The sequence below is a fragment of the Belonocnema kinseyi genome, chromosome 4 (assembly GCF_010883055.1).
Source record: "Belonocnema kinseyi isolate 2016_QV_RU_SX_M_011 chromosome 4, B_treatae_v1, whole genome shotgun sequence".
In the NCBI taxonomy this organism is placed as follows: Eukaryota; Metazoa; Arthropoda; class Insecta; order Hymenoptera; family Cynipidae; genus Belonocnema; species Belonocnema kinseyi.
Window position 1 is genome coordinate 27,305,470 of NC_046660.1, and position 18,925 is coordinate 27,324,394.

Genomic DNA, 18,925 nt, shown 5'->3' on the forward strand with positions numbered 1-18,925 from the left:
TTAACTTTTATTAAACTACCCATCGTATCCTTTACTATAGGATTATTTTTGTAAAATTCAAGGAACATTTTTTTTAGTTTACCAACCTCTACATTATGAGTATATAAAATCCTAACACATCATGTAAAAATATTGCTTTTCAAAAAAGCAAATGAATGTTTAACCAAAAAGTTCAATACAAATAGGATATTGGAATTCAATTATAAAAATTACAGTTCCTCTAATAATAAAATAAAATGATCATGATAATTAGAGAGGAAAATAATTGAAATAATAAATAAACAAAATGGTTAATTTTCTGCTTTATACTTTTTGATTTTGGGCTACACACTCAAAAAAAAATTAAACTCCATAAAAAATAAAATGTACTATTCACATTCACATTCCTGTTCCCATTTTTATTCTCATTCCTACTTTTTGTTTGCATTCTAATTTTTCAATCCCATTCGCATTTTCCATTCCAATGTCCATTTTTCATTCTCATTTCTTCTTGAAAGAATCGAAAATTCCTACCAGAAACTATTTCTTGAAAATTGCAACTCTCCTTGAGCAAGCAGGTTACGATTCGGTGCGATAAAATAAACGCGCGAGACTCCATCCAGTGGACGACTCGGATCGGGAGGCTGAAGTAATGCTACTAAACCCAACTTATTTGGTCTTGTTATAAAACAGCGGTACTCTTGAGTACCATTATTATGCCTATCGTATTCTTCATTAAATGGAAACAAAAATGCAGAGAATAATTCTCCAGTATTGAGTGCTACTACACCATAGCCGTGCAAGCTATAACCTACATGGAAATTCAATGGCGAGATACGTCTAAGACGTCCATGAACAACATCACCTTGAATAGCTGGCAGTTTTTGTATATAAATGTAACTTCTTTCAGGAATTTCAAAAGTTTCAGTCTGTTGAGAAGTATTATTACCACCATTAACTTGTTGATGTTCATTACCATTGTTACTTTGCTGATGATCATTACCATCATGACTTTGCTGATGAGCATTATCACCAATTCTTCCTACATGTCCATCAGTCGATGCACTGATTTCTGCAAAAAAAAGATGATAAAAACATTTTCACCTTGAAATAATAACTGTTGATAAATATACGGACACCCATTCCTCTGCTTCCCGAGCAGAAATTCCAATTTGGATTAGATCGGGGCCAGATCGGGCAGAATTTGGCCCAAATCAGGCTGTCTAGATGGGGCCAGACTCGAAATGAAACGCGATGCCCGACCAAGGCCCAAGCGCTGCGTCCAGAGATAACCATACCTGGCCCCGATCGAGCCCATATTAATTTCTAAATTAAAGCTGATTTCAATTTCTATATTGAACCTAATTGTGGAAAGTATCAAATCACCTAAAAATACGTGAAAATAAATATTCTTATGACGCCATTGTTGATCTAATTCGTTTTCGCATTCAAAAAATGAAATATTACTTTTGCTACTTTTCTTATAAATAAATAACCTCATTTCGAGGTTAGGTTTCATCTTAACATTCTTAATAAATTTACTTATTATAGTCTTCAACACGTAATTCAGGAATATTTTGATGTATACTATACCTAAGCATTCGTCTTGTGCTCACTGTTGGCATTTTTTCCCACTTATTATGTTACTTTTCCAAATAATAATGGAAACATTTTTGACGCTTGACACTTTACGTTGAAACTTGGGCGATTTGGAGTCAACCCACCTTAGTCCCCGAAATTAATGAAGCGCCATCTACTGGCAAGCTTGGCTGTTAAATCGGGGTCTAGACGGGGCCAAATTTAACAACCACAAAATTGTGTGCCCGATCTGGCCCAAATCGGAAATAAGGCAAACATTTGGCAATTTCTGCACGGGTTGGCTTATTACGCTGTTAAAAATGTTTGGAATTCTACAAGACTTCTACAAGATTTCTACAATACAAGCGTAAGGTAAAATTACAAACATAATATAGGAATGACGAAATTGCAATACATGTATTGTAAGTGTTGTCATGACATTCAGGGAATTCACGGAATCAATTGAATTCAAGGAATTCATAGAATCACAGGAATTCGTGCAGTGGAATTCATGGAATTAAAGGAATTCACGGAATCTATAGAATTCTCGGAATTCATGGAATTTACAGCAGTCACGGAATTTGCCGAATTCATGGAATTCAAGAAGCTCTCAAAATTTATTAAAGTTACGGAATTTATGAAAATCACGGAATTTTACAAATTTATGGAAATAAATTAATTTACAAAATTCATGGAAATAAGTGAATTCGTGAAATTTATGAAATTCATGGAATTTTAGAAATTCACAGAATTTTAGAAATTCACGGAATTTATGGAATTCACGGAATTTATGGAATTCGCGGAATTCATAGAATTCAAAGAATTAACGAAATTGCAGAATTCACGTAAATAAAGGAATACACGAACTTCGAGAAATACACGGAATTTATGATATTCAAAGAATTCATAGAATCCCAGCAATTCGCGCAATACATAGAATTCATGTAATTAAAAGAATTCAAGAAATCTATACAATTCACGAAATTAATGAAATTTACAGAAGTGACGGAATTTTCAGAATTCATGGAATTCAAGAAACTCTCAAAAATTTATGAAAGTTACAGAATTTATGTCATTCAAGGAATCCATGAAAATCACGGAGTTTTCCAAATTCATAGAAATAAATTAATTCGCGGAATTCATGAAAATAAGTGATTTCGCAAAATTTATGACATTCATGAAATTCACGACATTCAGGGAATTTATGGAATTCGTGGAATTCATAGAATTCCAAGAATTAACGGAATTGCAGAATTTACGTAAATAAAGGAATACACGAACTTCGAGAAATACACGGAATTTATGATGTTCAAAGAATTAATAGAATCCCAGCAATTCGTGCAATACATAGAATTTATGGGATTAAAGGAATTCAAGAAATCTATACAATTCACGAAATTAATGAAATTTACAGAAGTCACGGAATTTTCAGAATTCATGGAATTCAAGAAACTCTCAAAAATTTATGAAAGTTACAGAATTTATGTCATTCAAGGATTCCATGAAAATCACGGAGTTTTCCAAATTCATAGAAATAAATTAATTCGCGGAATTCATGAAAATGAGTGAATTCGCAAAATTTATGACTTTACAAAATTCATGGAAATAAGTGAATTCGTGAAATTTATGAAATTCATGGAATTTTAGAAATTCACTGAATTTATGGAATTCGCGGAATTCATAGAATTCAAAGAATTGACGGAATTGCAGAATTCGCGTAAATAAAGGAATACACGAACTTCGAGAAATACACGGAATTTATGATGTTCAAAGAATTCATAGACTCACAGCAATTCGCGGAATACATAGAATTCATGGAATTCAAGAAAATCTCTAAAATATATGAAAGTTACAGAATTTATGTAATTCACGGAATTCATGAAAATAATTGAATTCGCAAAATTTACGGCATTCATAAAATTCACAAAATTCATGGAATTTTAGACATTAAGGGAATTTATCGAATTCGCGGAATTCGTAGAATTCAAGGAATTAACGAAATTGCAGAATTAATGTAAATAAAGGAATCCATGAACCACGAATTTCATGAATTCCGTGAATTTCTTGAATTTCATCAATTCCTTAAGTTCCGTGATTTCTTTGAATTCCGTAAATTCCTTGAATTTCGTGTATTCTTTCGCTTCCGCCAATTCTTTTGACTCCCTAAATTCCTTGAACTTCGCGAATTCCTTGATTCTCGTGAATTTCTTAGGTTCCGTGATTTCCGTAAATTGCGTGAATTCCCTGATTTTCTAGAATTTCGTGAATTCCGTAAATTTCGTGAAATCCCTGATTTTTTTTAAATCCGTGAATTCCGTATGAATTTCTTGAATTCTGTGAATTTATTGAATCCTGTTAATTCCGTGAATTCTTTGATTTCTGTAAATTCCTTAAATTCCTTAAATTCCGCGAATTCTGTGAATCTTGTGAATTCCTTGTATACCGTGATTTTCTCGAAATCCGTGAATTGCGGGACTATTATGAATTCTGTGAATTCCTGGAATTTCGTTATTTCCGTGAATTCCATGAATTCCAATACATGGTAGGTGCCATACCAATACCAAAATTTGAAAACTACAACATCATGTATTGTAGCGTCACCTTACGTTTTGGAAATAAACTACCAAGCAATATATTGGAATTTTCCAACAGAAATTTCTACTGATACAGGAAATGTCGATTTCCTTAGTTATCATTAAGGGATGATAAAAAGCCCTTAAAATGAATGTACACAATTTGCCTAGTAGGGAACACTTCCCGCACCGGCTTTTGTGAAAATAATGGAATCGGCACCAGAAAAGATTTTCATTTTAAATAAAAAAGAGTTGAATGCATCCCCAATGTCAGAATTTAAAAAAAAACTATCTAGAACATTAAAAGGATGTTCGGACAACCCTTCAAATAAATTCGACAACCCTTTCTACTAGGGGATGGTTTCCAAATTTATTGTCAACTGATTTTCGACCCGAATGATTAAATTAAAAAGCTTCTGCAGTTTTTATTGTAAAAAAATAATTATTTTATTCCTAAAATCGTTTGGGATACTAAAACAGCCCTACAGTAAATTGAACGACTTTTTGATTACAAAAGTTTCCCACATAAATTGACTTTAAATAAATTTGGAATATTTTGTAAAATTCAGAGAATTCAGGAAATTTAGAAGACTTTGGAAGATGTCAACGAAGTTAGGAGTATTAATTGAGAAAGCTTAAAAGCATAACCGATCTATTTAGAACATTGTGATACTTCTCTTTCATTTCCATATGTTGCAGGAATTAAAATTGGCAACGTGGCACTAAATAAAAATTTAGATAACAAATATTTTTCAAATACAAACGTTGAATTATAAATTTGATATAGTAATATATTTAGATTTTCTAACGCATCTCATTAATATCAATATTAAATTTATATTATGTTAAGTAAACTTACTTGAAAAATTAGGAAAAACCAGACAGGCAAGAAATATAACAACGATCTTCATTGTTTCCAGATAAGAGTAAAAATAATAATGATACATAACTTAAGATTATTGTTTGAGGAATAACGCAAGAAGCGAGTGATCCTATAGATTATTTTTTATTTACAATAAGTGGAGGGGAAAAGATTCTTAATGGGAGAATTTTTTATATCTGCTGGATTTATTAGCCATAGAACTTTCAGAAGAAAGTACTTTGACACGCTGATTACGAATATGGTAGCGAAAATACCTGCACATTTAATTTTCAAGGTCAACCGCAATGATCTGGTTTTTTAACGGGCTTCCGCTTTTGTTTTGAAAATATTGATCTGAGGAAAAAAAGTTTAAGGCAAAAGTTGGAGGGCATAACAAAATAAACATTCAGGAAATTCAGAGAATTTAAATAATTTTTTAAATCCAGAGAATATAGAGAATTCCGAGAATTTACAGGATTCAGAGACCTAAAGAGAATTAAGGAAATTCGGAGGATTTAAAGATTCTCGAGAATTGAAAGAATTCGAATCATTTAACGGATTTACAGTATTTAAAATATTTAGATAATTCGCGGAATTTTACAAATTCAGAGAATACAGAGGATTCAGAAAATTAAGAGAATTCACCAAAATCACAGAATTTCAAATAATTTTCTAAATTCAGAGAATATAGAGAACTCCGAAAATTTAGAGAATTCAGGAAATTCAGAGGATCCAAAAATTCTTCAGAATTCAAAGAATTAAAAAAAATTTGAATCATTTAGAGGATTGATAGAGTTTAAAGATTCTCAGGAATTAAATATTTTTGTAAATTTTGAATGATTTAGAGGGTTCACCGAATTGAGAAGATTTAGACAATTCAAAAAATTTCTTAAATTCAGAAAATATAGAGGATTCGCAGAATTTATGAAATTCATAAAGTTCAGATAATTCAGGAAATTCAAAGAATTTCGAGATTCTCGAGAATTCAGAAAATTTGGAAAATTCAAATAATTTATCGTTGGTAGAAAAATCGTCTGTATTGATAGAAAATCAATCTTCAAGGTCAAAAATTAATTTCCTTTGGAAGAAAATTTAGTTACAGTCTTTTTCGTTAAAAAATGCTCTATTTTGGCAGGCAATTTATTTCTTTTTTATACAAATTGAGTTAAAAATGAATCAAGTCAAACATTGTTTTAAAAGTTAGCTTTTTTGGTTGAATACAACCTGGGATTGCATTTGTTGACTAAAGACATGTTTGTTGAAAATTTTCTTTTTTCTTTAGAAAATTAATCTTCTTGACCTAAAATTCACTTTTTTGGTTGAAAATTCTACTTTTTCTTGGGAAATGCATATTCATGTATTTTGTTAAAAATTCGACTTATTTTGTTTAAATGTAAATTGTGACATTTTTTGTTGTAAATATATCCTTTTTAATTGAAAATTTAACTGATGTTTCAAAATTATTTTTATTTATTAATTATCTAAAATCAAAATGACACGAATCCTTTGAAATTTATATTTCAAAGTTAGAAATTCAACACTTTTATTTTGAAAATTCATCTTCTTGGCTTTAAAATTAATCGCTTTAAGTAGACAATTTTCTTTTATTCCTAGCTTTGACTGGAAAGCCTTTTCTTTGGTTTAAAATGAAACTATTTTTAGTTCAAATTTTATCTTTTTTCTAAACAATATTATGTCATTTTTTTCATCTACATAGTTCAAAATCAATATTTTTTCAATATTGAATATCAATTTAATGAGTTGTGAAAAAAATTTCTCCGGCAACACTGGGAACCAAACCCAATTGAAGTATTTATTTCAAAATTCACAAATATGTTCAAAATCCGTCTTTGTTGATAAAAAATAAATCTTCTTGATTTAAAATAAATCTTTCTCGTTAAACATCCATTTGTTATTCATATTTCCATTTCTATTCCCATTCTATATCACCATTCCAAATTTTCATTCTCATTTATATTTTTCATTCCCATTCTTATTTTTAATTATCATTTATAGTTTTCATTCCCATTCTCATTTCCATTTATATTTCCATTTCAATTCCCCTTTACAATCCAATTCCAATTTTTATTTATACTCATTTTTCTTTCTCTGTTATATTTTGCTTTCCTTTCACTATTTTTGGTTCTGATTCTTTTGTTATATTCCCATTCTGGTCTTTGATTGTTTCTCGTATTTTTCATTTCTATTCTAATTTCCATGTATTATTGATATTTCCATTTATCATTCTCATTTCCATTTTCATTCCGTTTCACATTCTTATACCCATTCCTATTTCCATTTTTCATTCTCATTCATATTTTTTATTATCATTCTTATCTTTCATGGTCATTCCTATTTTTCATTCGCATTCTATTTTTTTATTATGTTATTTTATTCTTTTTAATTATTTTCTTTCCCATTTCTATTTTTCACTCTCATTCATATACTTTTTTCCCATTCCCATTTTCACTCTCATTTATAGATTTCTTTCCCGTGCCCATTTTTATTTTTATTCATATTTTTAATTCCAATTTTTCTCATTAATTTGTATTTCCATTCTCATGTCACATTTTCATTTCAACTTTACATTCTTATTTATATTCTTTACTCTATTCGCATTCCCCTTCCCATTTCAATTTTTATTCATATTCATATTTTTATTACTGTTCTCATTTTTTTTTCTCATTACAAATTCCCATTCCTATTTATATTCTTTATCTTATTCCTATTCTCATTTCTATTTGTGTTTCCACTTTAATTCCCCTTTCGAATCCAATTTCAATTTTTATTTATACTCATTTTTTTCCATACTCATTTTTCTTTATCTTTTATATTTTGCTTTCCTTTTACTATCTTTGGTTCTGATTCTTTTGTTATATTCCCATTCTCGTTTTTTATTCTTTCTCGTATTTTTAATTTCTATTCCAATTTCCATGTTTTATTGATATTCCCATTTATCATTCTTATTTCCATTTTCATTCCACTTTACATTCTCATTCCCATTCCTATTTCCATTTTTTATTCATATTTCCATTTATTATTTCAATTTCCATGTTTTATCACTATTCCAATTTTTCATTCTTATATATATTTTTTATTCCTATTCTTATTTTTCATTGTGTCATTCCTATTTTTTATTTTCATTATAATTTTTTATTCTCTTTAATAATTTTCTTTCCCATTCCTATTTTTCACTCTTATTCATATACTTTTTTCATTCCCATTTTCATTCTCATTTATAGATTTCTTTCTCGTCCCCATTTTTTATTTTCATTCATATTTTTAATTCCTATTCCAATTTTTATCTTTAATTTGTATTTCCATTCCCATGTCACATCTTCATTTCAACTTTACATTCTTATTTATATTCTTTATTCTATTCGCATTCCACTTCCCATTCCAATTTTTATTCATATTCATATTTTTATTCCTGTTCTCGTTTTTCTTTCTCATTACAAATTTCCATTCCTATTTATATTCTTGAACTTAGTCCCATTCTCATTGCCATTTGTGTTGCCATTTCAATTCCCCGTTCTAATCCAATTCCAATTTTTATCTTTAATTTGTATTTCCATTCCCATGTCACATCTTCATTTCAACTTTACATTCTTATTTATATTCTTTATTCTATTCCTATTCCCCTTCCCATTCCAATTGTTATTCATATTCATATATTTCATTCCTGTTTTCATTTTTCTTTCCTATTGAAAATCTCCATTCCCATTCCCATTTAAGTTCCTATTTGTGTTTCCATTTCCGCTTTCCTTGCCTGGCCCATTCTAATTTTTTTTCATATTTATATTTTTCGTTCCCATTTTTATTTTTATTTCTTATTCACATGTTTCTCTCTCAATCCCATTTTTTATTCTCATTCGTATTTTTTTTCCAATTTAAATTTCTTATTCCCATTCTCATTTTTCTTTCTTTTCGGTATTTTTTTGTTTCTATTTCAATTCTCATTTTCAAATTTTTATTTATTTACATTTTCTTTTCCTATTTATGTTCCCATCCTTATCTCCAACCTATTCACATTCTGAGTTCCATTTCCAATCCCATTCCAGTTTTAATTTATGTTCATATGTTTCATTCCCCTTTTCATTTTTTATTCTAATCATATTTTTCTTTCTAATCGTCATTTCATCTCACACCCTCATTCCAAATTTTTATTCTTATTTATGTATTTTATTATAATTCCCATTCCTATACCCATCCCCTTTACTATTTCCATCTCTATTTATATTCCCATTTCCATTCCAATTTTTATTTTTATTTTTTTTTCTTATTCGAATTTTCATTCTTATTCATTCCCATTCCCATTTTTATGCATAGTTAATATTCCAATTACAATTTTCCATTCTCATTTTTCTTCGCCAATCCTATTTTATATTCTTATTCTTAATTTTTATTCTTATTCATAATTTTCATTCCAAATTCAATTTTTTATTCTTATTCATATTTTTCATAGGTATTCCAATTCTAATTTTTCATTTACAGTCCTATTTGTCATATCTATTCCCATTTTCACCGCCATATCACATTCTTTTTCCCTTTCTCATTGCCATTTTCTATTCTTTTACCCATTTAAAATTCCATTTCTAATTCTTACGCATATTCCCATTTCCATCTTTCATTCATATTCCCATTTGTCATTTTCATTCTTATGTCACATCCACATTCCAATTTTTTATTCTTATTTATATTTTTAGTTCTATTAACATTCCCATTCCCACCCACATTTTCATTCTCTCTCTAATTTTTTTTCTCCCTATTAATTCTTATTCACATTTTTCTTTCCTATTCCGATTTTTCATTCTCATTCATATTTTTCATTGCCATTCTCATTTTTCGTTCTAATTCATATTTTTCTTTTTCATTCCTGTCTTTCATTCGAATTTAGATTTTTCTTTCTTATTCATATTTTTTAATCCTATTCCAATTCTCATTTTCAATTTTGACTCCTACTAATCATGCCTATACCCATTTTTCATTATTCTGCTCATCCCAATTTCTTTTTTTCATTCCTATACTCATTTTGATTCCCATTTCGAGATCTTATCCATTCCAATTCTTTATTATTACTTGTATTATTTATTTCCATTCCCATTTTCCATTTCCATTATGTACTCCAATTTTTCCTTTCCATTTCCATTCCTCTTTTGCTTCCTATTCCAATTTTTGTTTATCTTCATATTTTTCATTTCCTTTGTCACTTTTGTTCTTCATTCATATTTTTCATTTCTATTCTCATTTTTCATTATAATTCATTTTTTTGCATTTCTATTCTCATTCATATTTTATTTTCTTATTCCTATGTTTCATTCTTATATTTTTCATTCCAATCCCCATTTTTTATTCTTAATTATTTCTTTCATTCCTATAAGAAGTCTCATTTTTAATCCATATTCCCATTTATCATTCTTATTTGTATTACTATTAAACATTATTGTGCCTATTCCCATTTTCATTTTTATTCGTATTCCCTAATATCATTACTATTTCGATTTCTGTGTCACGTCCCCATTCCATTTAACGTTCTTATTTTCTTAAATCATATTCTCATTTTTCATTTATCTTCCCATTTATGATTCTCATATAATATTCCTATTCCCATTCCTATTTAGAGAATCCAGGGGGTATATGTATGTAGAAATTTCCAAAAATTCCGAAAATTTTGTAAATTCAGATAATTTTAAGGATTCAGAGAATTTAAAGAATGCAGGGAATGAAGGAAATTTAGGGAATTTAAAGATTTTCGAGAAATTGAGAAATTTAGAGAATTCAGATAATTCTAATAATTCTGAGAATTCATTCTTTTTAGTAAATGCAGAGTTTGAATGCCTTTCATGCAATTCAAAATGATTGATATGAATGCAAAATTTTAAAAACGTGAAGATTCAAAGAAATTCAATTGAATAAAAAACAGTTCTGAATAACATGCAAAATCTGTTAGTAGGTACTAGTCCTTTCCCAGAGGGCACAAAATTTGGCGACGTCTTTACGACATCGTTACGACATCTTTACGACAACTTTACGACATCTTATGTCCATGTCGTTAAGGTGTCTTTACGATATCGTAAAAACGTCGTATGATCTGACGATGTCTTTACGATACCGCAAAGACACTGAAAAGATATGGACATAGGATGTCGTAAAGATGTCGTAAAAATGTCGTAACGATGTCGTAAAGACGTCGCCAAATTTTGTGCCCACTGGGTTTTTATTCTGCCACATTAAAAGATTCGAATCTGGCAACGTGGCATTAAATGAAAATTTTTATCGTAGTGTCATCTTAAATAATTTAAAAATTATTGTTGCTGATTTAGACAATTTTTAAATTCAGAGAATTCAAAAAATGTGGAGGAATTCAGAGATTTCGTGGTCATTTACAGAATTAAAATTTATCTTCAAATAGTTTAAAATCTTGCAATGAAAAATATTTCATACGAATATAAAATTTTTTTAAAAACTTAAAAAATGCAAAGGAATTCCACTGCATTAAAAATAATCCTAAATAATATAATAAACCATATTGTATTAACTACGTAACCAATCTATCTCGATTTTTTTAAAATCCCCTTTTATTGCAATATGTTACAAGATTTGAATTTGACAACGTGGCAATAAATCCAAATTTGGATTAAAAATATTTTCCAAATACAAGCTTGGAACCATAAATTTTATAATATATATTTAGATTTTTTTATGCATTCAAATATTATTAATAAAAATTTTTATTATGTCAGATAAACTTACTTTCAAAATTAGGCAAAGGCCATGCAGGAAAAAAATATAATGACGATCTTCATTGTTTCTGGATAAGATTAGAAATGAGGATACAGAATTAAGACTATTGATTTTTTTTAACAATAAAAAATTCCCGCATTGCAAAATTCACCAATAATTAAATTGAGTTCTGAAAATTAAAATGAATATATTTTGTTGAAAAATCGTATTTTTTTGTAAAATCTTGATCTTCTTTGTAAAAACCTTATTTTTTCGGTTCAAGTTTTTTTAAGTAATTCAACATGGCTTAGACTTAAATTTTAAATCTCTTTTATTTCAAACTGAACTATTCCGTTTTTTGTTTTAAATTTTCCATTCTTCAAGAAAAATGTTAAATATTCAGATGAAAATTTATGTATTTGTTCAAAACCGCTCTTTTATTGTTATACAAATAATCTTCTTTGTTTAAAATTCATCTCTTTAGCAAAAATGCATCTATTTGTTCCAAAATTAACTTTTTTGTTGAAAATATATTATTTTGGTTAAAGGTTCGTAATTTTATTTTGAAATTCTTTTTCTTTTTTTAATTAAAATTTTAACTTTTTTTTTCAAAATTATATTTGTTCAATAATTTTTTTATCATTAACTTTAACTGTTGTATTTTTGTTGTACTTTCACCTTTTTAGAGTTAAAAATTAATTAATTTAATAAGGAATTAAATTATTTGTAAAAAATTTGCCTTTTTTGTTAAAAAGTTAATTATTGATTATTCAATAAATAGTTAGTGAACTAATCTTCTTCTTTGCAAATTCAACTATTTGTTTGAAATTTAATTTTGTAGTTTTTTAAATTTCGCCTCTTCAATTAATAGTCAAACTATTTAGAAGAAAATTAATTTAGTTGACAGAAATCCGTCTTTTATTTTTAGAAAATGAATAATTAATTAATCTTCTTTGATAAAAATTCATCTTTTTCGCTGAAAATTCAAAATTTATCTTTTTCAGTTTTTGTTGAGATTTGATCTCTTTTAGATGAAAATTAAACTGCTGAAATAAAAATTCATGTACTTTTCTAATTTAAATTTAAATCTTTATGTTCAAAAATTTAGCTTTTTTGTTGAAAATTTATCTTCTTGGCTTGAACATTAATCTATTTTGATAAAATATTCATTTTTTCATTGAGAACTTAACTTATTCGTTAAAGATTCTTCGTTATTTGAATACATTTTTTAATGTAGAAAATTTAATTATTCATATAAATATTAATGAATTTATTAATAATGGGTCTTTTTTTGTTAGGAAATTTATTTTCCCCTTGTTTGATTTAATTCACATTTTTTATTTGGAATAAGGATATTTCTTAGTAGAAATATTAATTATTAAATTTTTCATTGATTTTTTATAATGTCAGTTGGAAAATCATCCATTTAGTTAAAAATTTTACTCTTTTGTTGAAAAATCATGTTTTTTTTTAATTCGTCCTTTTTGGCAGAAAATCAATCTTTTTGATTGAGGGGTCCTCAATTTTCTTAAAAATTCATCTTGTTTGTCAAAAACGTAACTTTTCTATTAAAAAATCATGTATTTTATTGAAAAGTCATCACTTTTTGTAGAAAAGTAATTTTCTTGGTTGCAGATTCATTTTTTGGTTGAAAAGTAATCTCTTTCGTTTAAAAATTTTCTTTTTTCTACTTGAAAATTAATTTTCTTGCCGATAATTCATCTTTTTGGTTTAAAATTTATCTATTTTGGTGGAAATTAAATTTTTTCGCATAACATCCGACTGTTTGGTTAAAAGTTAATTTTTTTCTGTTTCAAATATCTAATATCATATCTTAAGTTGAGAATACACATTTTTCGGTTGAAAATGTTTTTATTAAGTGTAAAATCGATCTATTTTGTTGAAAATTTAACAATTTATTTAAATATTAAAATGTTGTGTTGCAAAATCATCTCTCTGGGTTGAAAATTCATCTGTTTTGGTAGAAAATTCAATTATTTATTGAAAATTTGAACTATCGGGTTATAAGTTGTGTTGAAAAATTTCCCATGAGAGATGTAATCATAATAAATAAAATTTGGGGAAAGTTTGAAGGTGAAGATACGGGTGTCAGTTTTCGACTAAAGTACACTCTATGAGTGGATTTCCGTGTAGTAATCGACCATACCCTCTCCAACATTTCCTACAACTGCTACGAACTATTCTCTACTTTCTCCACTTCTATATCGTTTTCCAGACTCGTAGACTCATTGATCAAACAGTACCTCTTGCTTATCCCACCGTTTTTCTTTTTTTGTTCATCTAAACTCTAAAAAATATTTGTCCTGAATTAAAAAAACCGTTTCTTTATTTTATATTTTGTATATTATCAAAATTAATTTTAAAATTAAGAAAATTATTTTTTATTTAAGAACAATTTTCAATGAAAGAAAATGTGGTTTCTTTTAATCGAAGAAATGTTTTCTATAATCAGAAGAAATATCTTTAAACCAGAGAAACTTTTCTTTGAGTGAATATTTCAATTTTTTATATAATTAAATGTTTATTTATTGAATTTTTAAGTGAAATATATAAAGTTAACATTTTTAACACATGTTTTCAATATAAAATTCAAATGTTGAAAATTAGAAATCGAAATATGAAAAATTGTTCTTCGAATTAACAGACATTTCTTTGACTCAAAGAAATTTCTTTTGATTCAAACAAAATTCTTTGATTTGGTGGAAAAAAGAAATTTCTTTCGATCCAAAGAAGATTCTTTGAGTTGAACGGAATTTCTTTCAAGCAAAGAATCTTGTTTATATGAAAAGAAATTGCTTTAAATTAAAGAAACTTTTTTAAGACTAAGTTATCGAATTATTTACTTTCACAAAAAAAATTTCTTTTTAATCAAAAACTTTTTTTTATTCAAACAAGGTTCTTTGATTCTAGAAATTATTCCTATATAAAGAAAATACTTTGAATGAAAAATAATTATTTTAAATCAAAGAAGCTTTTCTTTGACTGCAAGTCATTTAATATTTTTGTTTGATTCTAAGAAATGTTTGTTTAATTAAAAGAAGTTTTTTCTGGTCCGAACAAGTTTCTTGGATTTTAAAAACATTCTTTTATTCAAAAAAGATTCTTTGAATAGAAAGACATTTCTTCGAATCAAAAAAGTTTTTCTTTGACTGAGAATCAATCAATATTTTTTTCTTATTAAAGAAATTTTCTTTGAATCAAAAAAAAATTTCTCCGATTCAAAGAAGATTCATTTTACCCAATCAGCATTATTTGATTCCTGAAATCTTTTTTGGTTGAAAAAATATTTTTTGAGTAGAAAAGAATTTCTTTCAATCAAAGAAACTCTTGTTTGGCTGAGAGTCAATGATTATTTTTCTTTGATTCAAAGACATTTTTTCAAATGACAAGAAATTTCCTTGATCCAACAAAATTTCTATTGGTCCAAACAAGATTTTTGATTCATTGAAGATTTTTTTTATTTAAAGAAGATTCTTTAAATTGGTAAGAATATTTATTGAATTAAAGAATCTTTTTTAAAACAAAAATTTTGGTTGAATTAAAGAATCTTGTCTGAATAAAAATAAATTTCTTTACAACAAAAAAACTTGTCATTGAGAGTCAATGAATATTTTTCTTTGAATAAAAGAAGTTTTCTCTGAATTAAAAGAAACTTTTTGGATTTAAAGAAACTTATTTTGATCTAAATAAAATTCTTAGGTTAATTTAAAATGTTTTGACCCAAAGAAGATTTTTGGGGTGAAAAGGAATTCCCTTAAATCAATTAATCTTTTTTAATGTCTAAAATGTTTCCTGAATTAAAAAATCTTGTTTAAATAAAAAAAAATTATTCAGAAGAGCTTTTCTTCGACTTGGATTCAATAAATATATTTTTCAGTGATTTAAAGAAGATTCTCTAATTCATGATACTTTTTTCAATTTAAAGAAGATCTTTGGATTTAGACAAAATTAGTATGAAGCAAACAATCTTGTTTTAATCGACAGAAATTTATTTGAATTCAAGAAACTTTTCTTAGGCTGTGAGTCAATGAATATTTTACATTCATTAAAAAAAAAGTTTTTGACTTTTAAAAAATAGTCTTTAATCTAAACTCGATTCTCTGATTAATGAAATTTTTTTTATTTACTGTCTGAATAAAAAAAAATTCTTGAATTCATTGTAGATTCTTTTTACCCAAAACAAGATTTGTTGATTCTTGGAAAAAATTTTTATGTTAAGAAGGTTACTTGAATGGAAAGTAATTTATTTGAATCAAAGAAACTATTGTTTGAAATAGAGTCAATGTTTTTTTTTCTTTCAATTACATTTTCTTCAAATAAAAAGAAAATTCTTTGATTCAAACAAATTTCTTCTGCTATACACAGGTTTCTTTGATTCATATAAGATTTATTTATAGAAAGAAGATTCGTAACCTTTTAATCAAAGTAAATTTGTTTGAATCAAGGAAATTTTTCTTTTGCGGAGATCAATAAATGTTTTTCTTTGACTCATTAAAATATTCTTTGAATCGTGAAGAATTTTTTTATTCGAATGAGATTCTTTGAACGAGAAGGTATTTCTTTTAATTGAGAAATCTTCTTTGAATATAGAAAGTTTCTAAAGTCAGAGAATCTTGTTTCAATCAAAATAAATGTCTTTCATTTAAATAAACATTTCAGTGACTGAGACAAATAAACATGTTTCTTTGATTTAAAGAAATTTTCTTTAAATCATAAAAAAGTTTTTAATTAAACTAAGATTCTTTTAACATAATCGATTTTTTGTAAAGAATCTTCTTTGCATCAGGATACGTACTTTGAATCAAAGAATCTTGTTTGAGTCAAAAGAAAATTCTTTAAATTAAACAAACTTTTCTTCGACTGAGAATCAAAGAATATTTTTCATTGATTCAAAGAAATTTCTTTTGATTCAAATATTATTTTTTCATTCATAGAAGATTTTTTCAATTAAAAAAGATTTTTTGAACCGAAAGAAATTTCTTTGTATCGAAGCCTTCTTTAATAAAAAAATCCTTAAATCAAGGTATTTTGACTACATTGAAAGAAATTTCCTTAAATCAAACAAACTTTTCTTTGACTGAGAGTCAAATAATCTTGACTGAATTAAAAAAAAACTTCTTGGAATGAAATAAGATTTGTTTTAACCTATATTTCATTGTCTATTCTCTTTACTGATATTCTGCTCATCTAGCTTAATTTTCCAAGAACCGAATATTCAGAAACACATACAATCCTAAAACCCTTAATCCTACTTGAGAACGTAGACCGCAATACCAATCTACTTTCAAGTGGATTTTCGTGATAATTACGGCTGATGCCACGAACACGCGCAATTGTGATTAATTAGGGGCGTACATTCTTGATCCTGATTTTCAAATTCTCCTTTATTATACCCAGAATAAGATAAATTCAATTTTTTTAAGCAGTTGACACAACGTGTTCTCTATTTAGTAACAATTTTTCTTAAAATAATCAATCTTTTTTTTCTAATCTAGAAAAATATTAATCACAAATACATTTTTTTAGATAAAGGTTTTACATCTCTTGTAGCCACACGTTTTTTGTTTTGAATTTATACTTTTCCTCTAAGATTAAATTTTTTCGATTAAAATTAAAAAAAAAGCATTGTTAGATTTTGCTTCAAAAAATTTTTAAAAACGTTCATTCTGAGTAGAATTGATTAAAAAATATATCAGCATTTGCTATTTTTTTAAATAAGGCCAATAATTTTAGATTTTCCAAGACATTTTTATAGAATTGTATTTAATAATGTTTTTATTATACTTTTAAACATAATTTCATCAACATTGTCTTTTTAAATGCTGATAATTATTAATTAAAAAAATTAATATACTTCGCAGATATATACAACTTTTATTAAAATAAATTTGAAATCAAACCAATAAGTTTATGTGTTTTGGCGAATCTTGCCAGAAGTATATAGAAAATATTCTTTTTTACATTTTTTAAACAATTTTTTCGAAAAATGTTCTGTAGGATAAAAAAGTGACATAAAAAATAATTTATTTGGATTTTTCGGACAATTTCGGTAGAATTGTTTAGAAAAAGTTTTTTTTTTATATTTGCTTAGATTTTAATGAAAAGGGTAGTTCGATGAGAAAAATTAATACAACAAAAAAGGTATGTTTTGTAGAAAGAAACAAGTATTATAGAAACAATTTTTCATTAAATCAATATTTTTTGATGTTTCGGGAAATTTCGTCTGAACAGATAAAAATGGTTTTTCACACATTCGACAATTTTTTCTCGAGAAGGGCTTATTCAGTGAAAAAATTAATACATATTTAAAATATTTGTCTTATATGGATCTACAACTTTCATCACAACAATTTTTAAATACAGCCACCTATTTTGGAAGTTCTAGGGAATTTTGAGGAGGGATGTTTCAATAAAAAAATAATATTAGAAATAAGATACGTAAAATAGAGATCTTCAAATTTTGTAAAACAATTTTTTGATAAAACCAATAATTTTGAAGTAAATTATCATTTTGTAAATATTTCATTTTATGCTACTTTCTAATATCTCTTTCCAGGAAGCAGAAATATTTTATGACTTTATCGCAGATGTTTCGTATGGATGCTATTTCGCGAGTAGCATCGTGACAAAACTAGTAAAATGCGCGGCGGAAGTCTTCAGAACGATAAACCTCATTTTAAATTCCTTTGCAAGCTGGATTTTACACGTCTAGCGACATATACATACTTTGATGATATATTCAAAAACATAAATTTATACAGCATACACTGTACGAATATATGTGTGTTTTATAGCTATTCTTCAGCCTCCAAGTCATAAATGTCAAATAACTGAGATTACACCTAAATAGTTCCATTCCACCGGAATATGGTGGCAGATGATAGAGAAAATATGTAAAAGTTTTTTAAAATACTCTCTTCAGGTTAAAAATATTAATTATGGCAGCTAACCCAGCTTAATATTCCTGTACAGGAACCTCGGAGGATTCTGGACATGTTTCTGGATGCGATCATGCGGAGGCTCATGGACATGTTCCTGGGCGCGATCTTGCGGAGGATCCTGGACATGTTGCTGCTTCCGATCCTTTGGAGGATCCTGGACATGTTTCTGGAAGCGATCCTGCGGAGGATCCTGGGCATGTTGCTGCTTCCGATCCTTCGGAGGATCCTGGACATGTTTCTGGACGCAA

General features: G+C 27.2%; 1 protein-coding gene across 1 annotated transcript in view; it reads left to right on the forward strand.

The window, feature by feature from the left end:
- The first annotated feature begins 16,267 nt into the window (after positions 1-16,267).
- The window catches only part of LOC117170803 (opioid growth factor receptor-like), a 2,991-nt gene continuing 333 nt past the window's right edge, over positions 16,268-18,925 (forward strand). Inside the window, exons 1-2 of the mRNA XM_033357842.1 lie at positions 16,268-16,289; positions 18,709-18,921. Coding sequence (XP_033213733.1) covers positions 16,268-16,289; positions 18,709-18,921 — 235 coding nt within the window. The remainder of the gene's footprint in view (positions 16,290-18,708; positions 18,922-18,925) is intronic.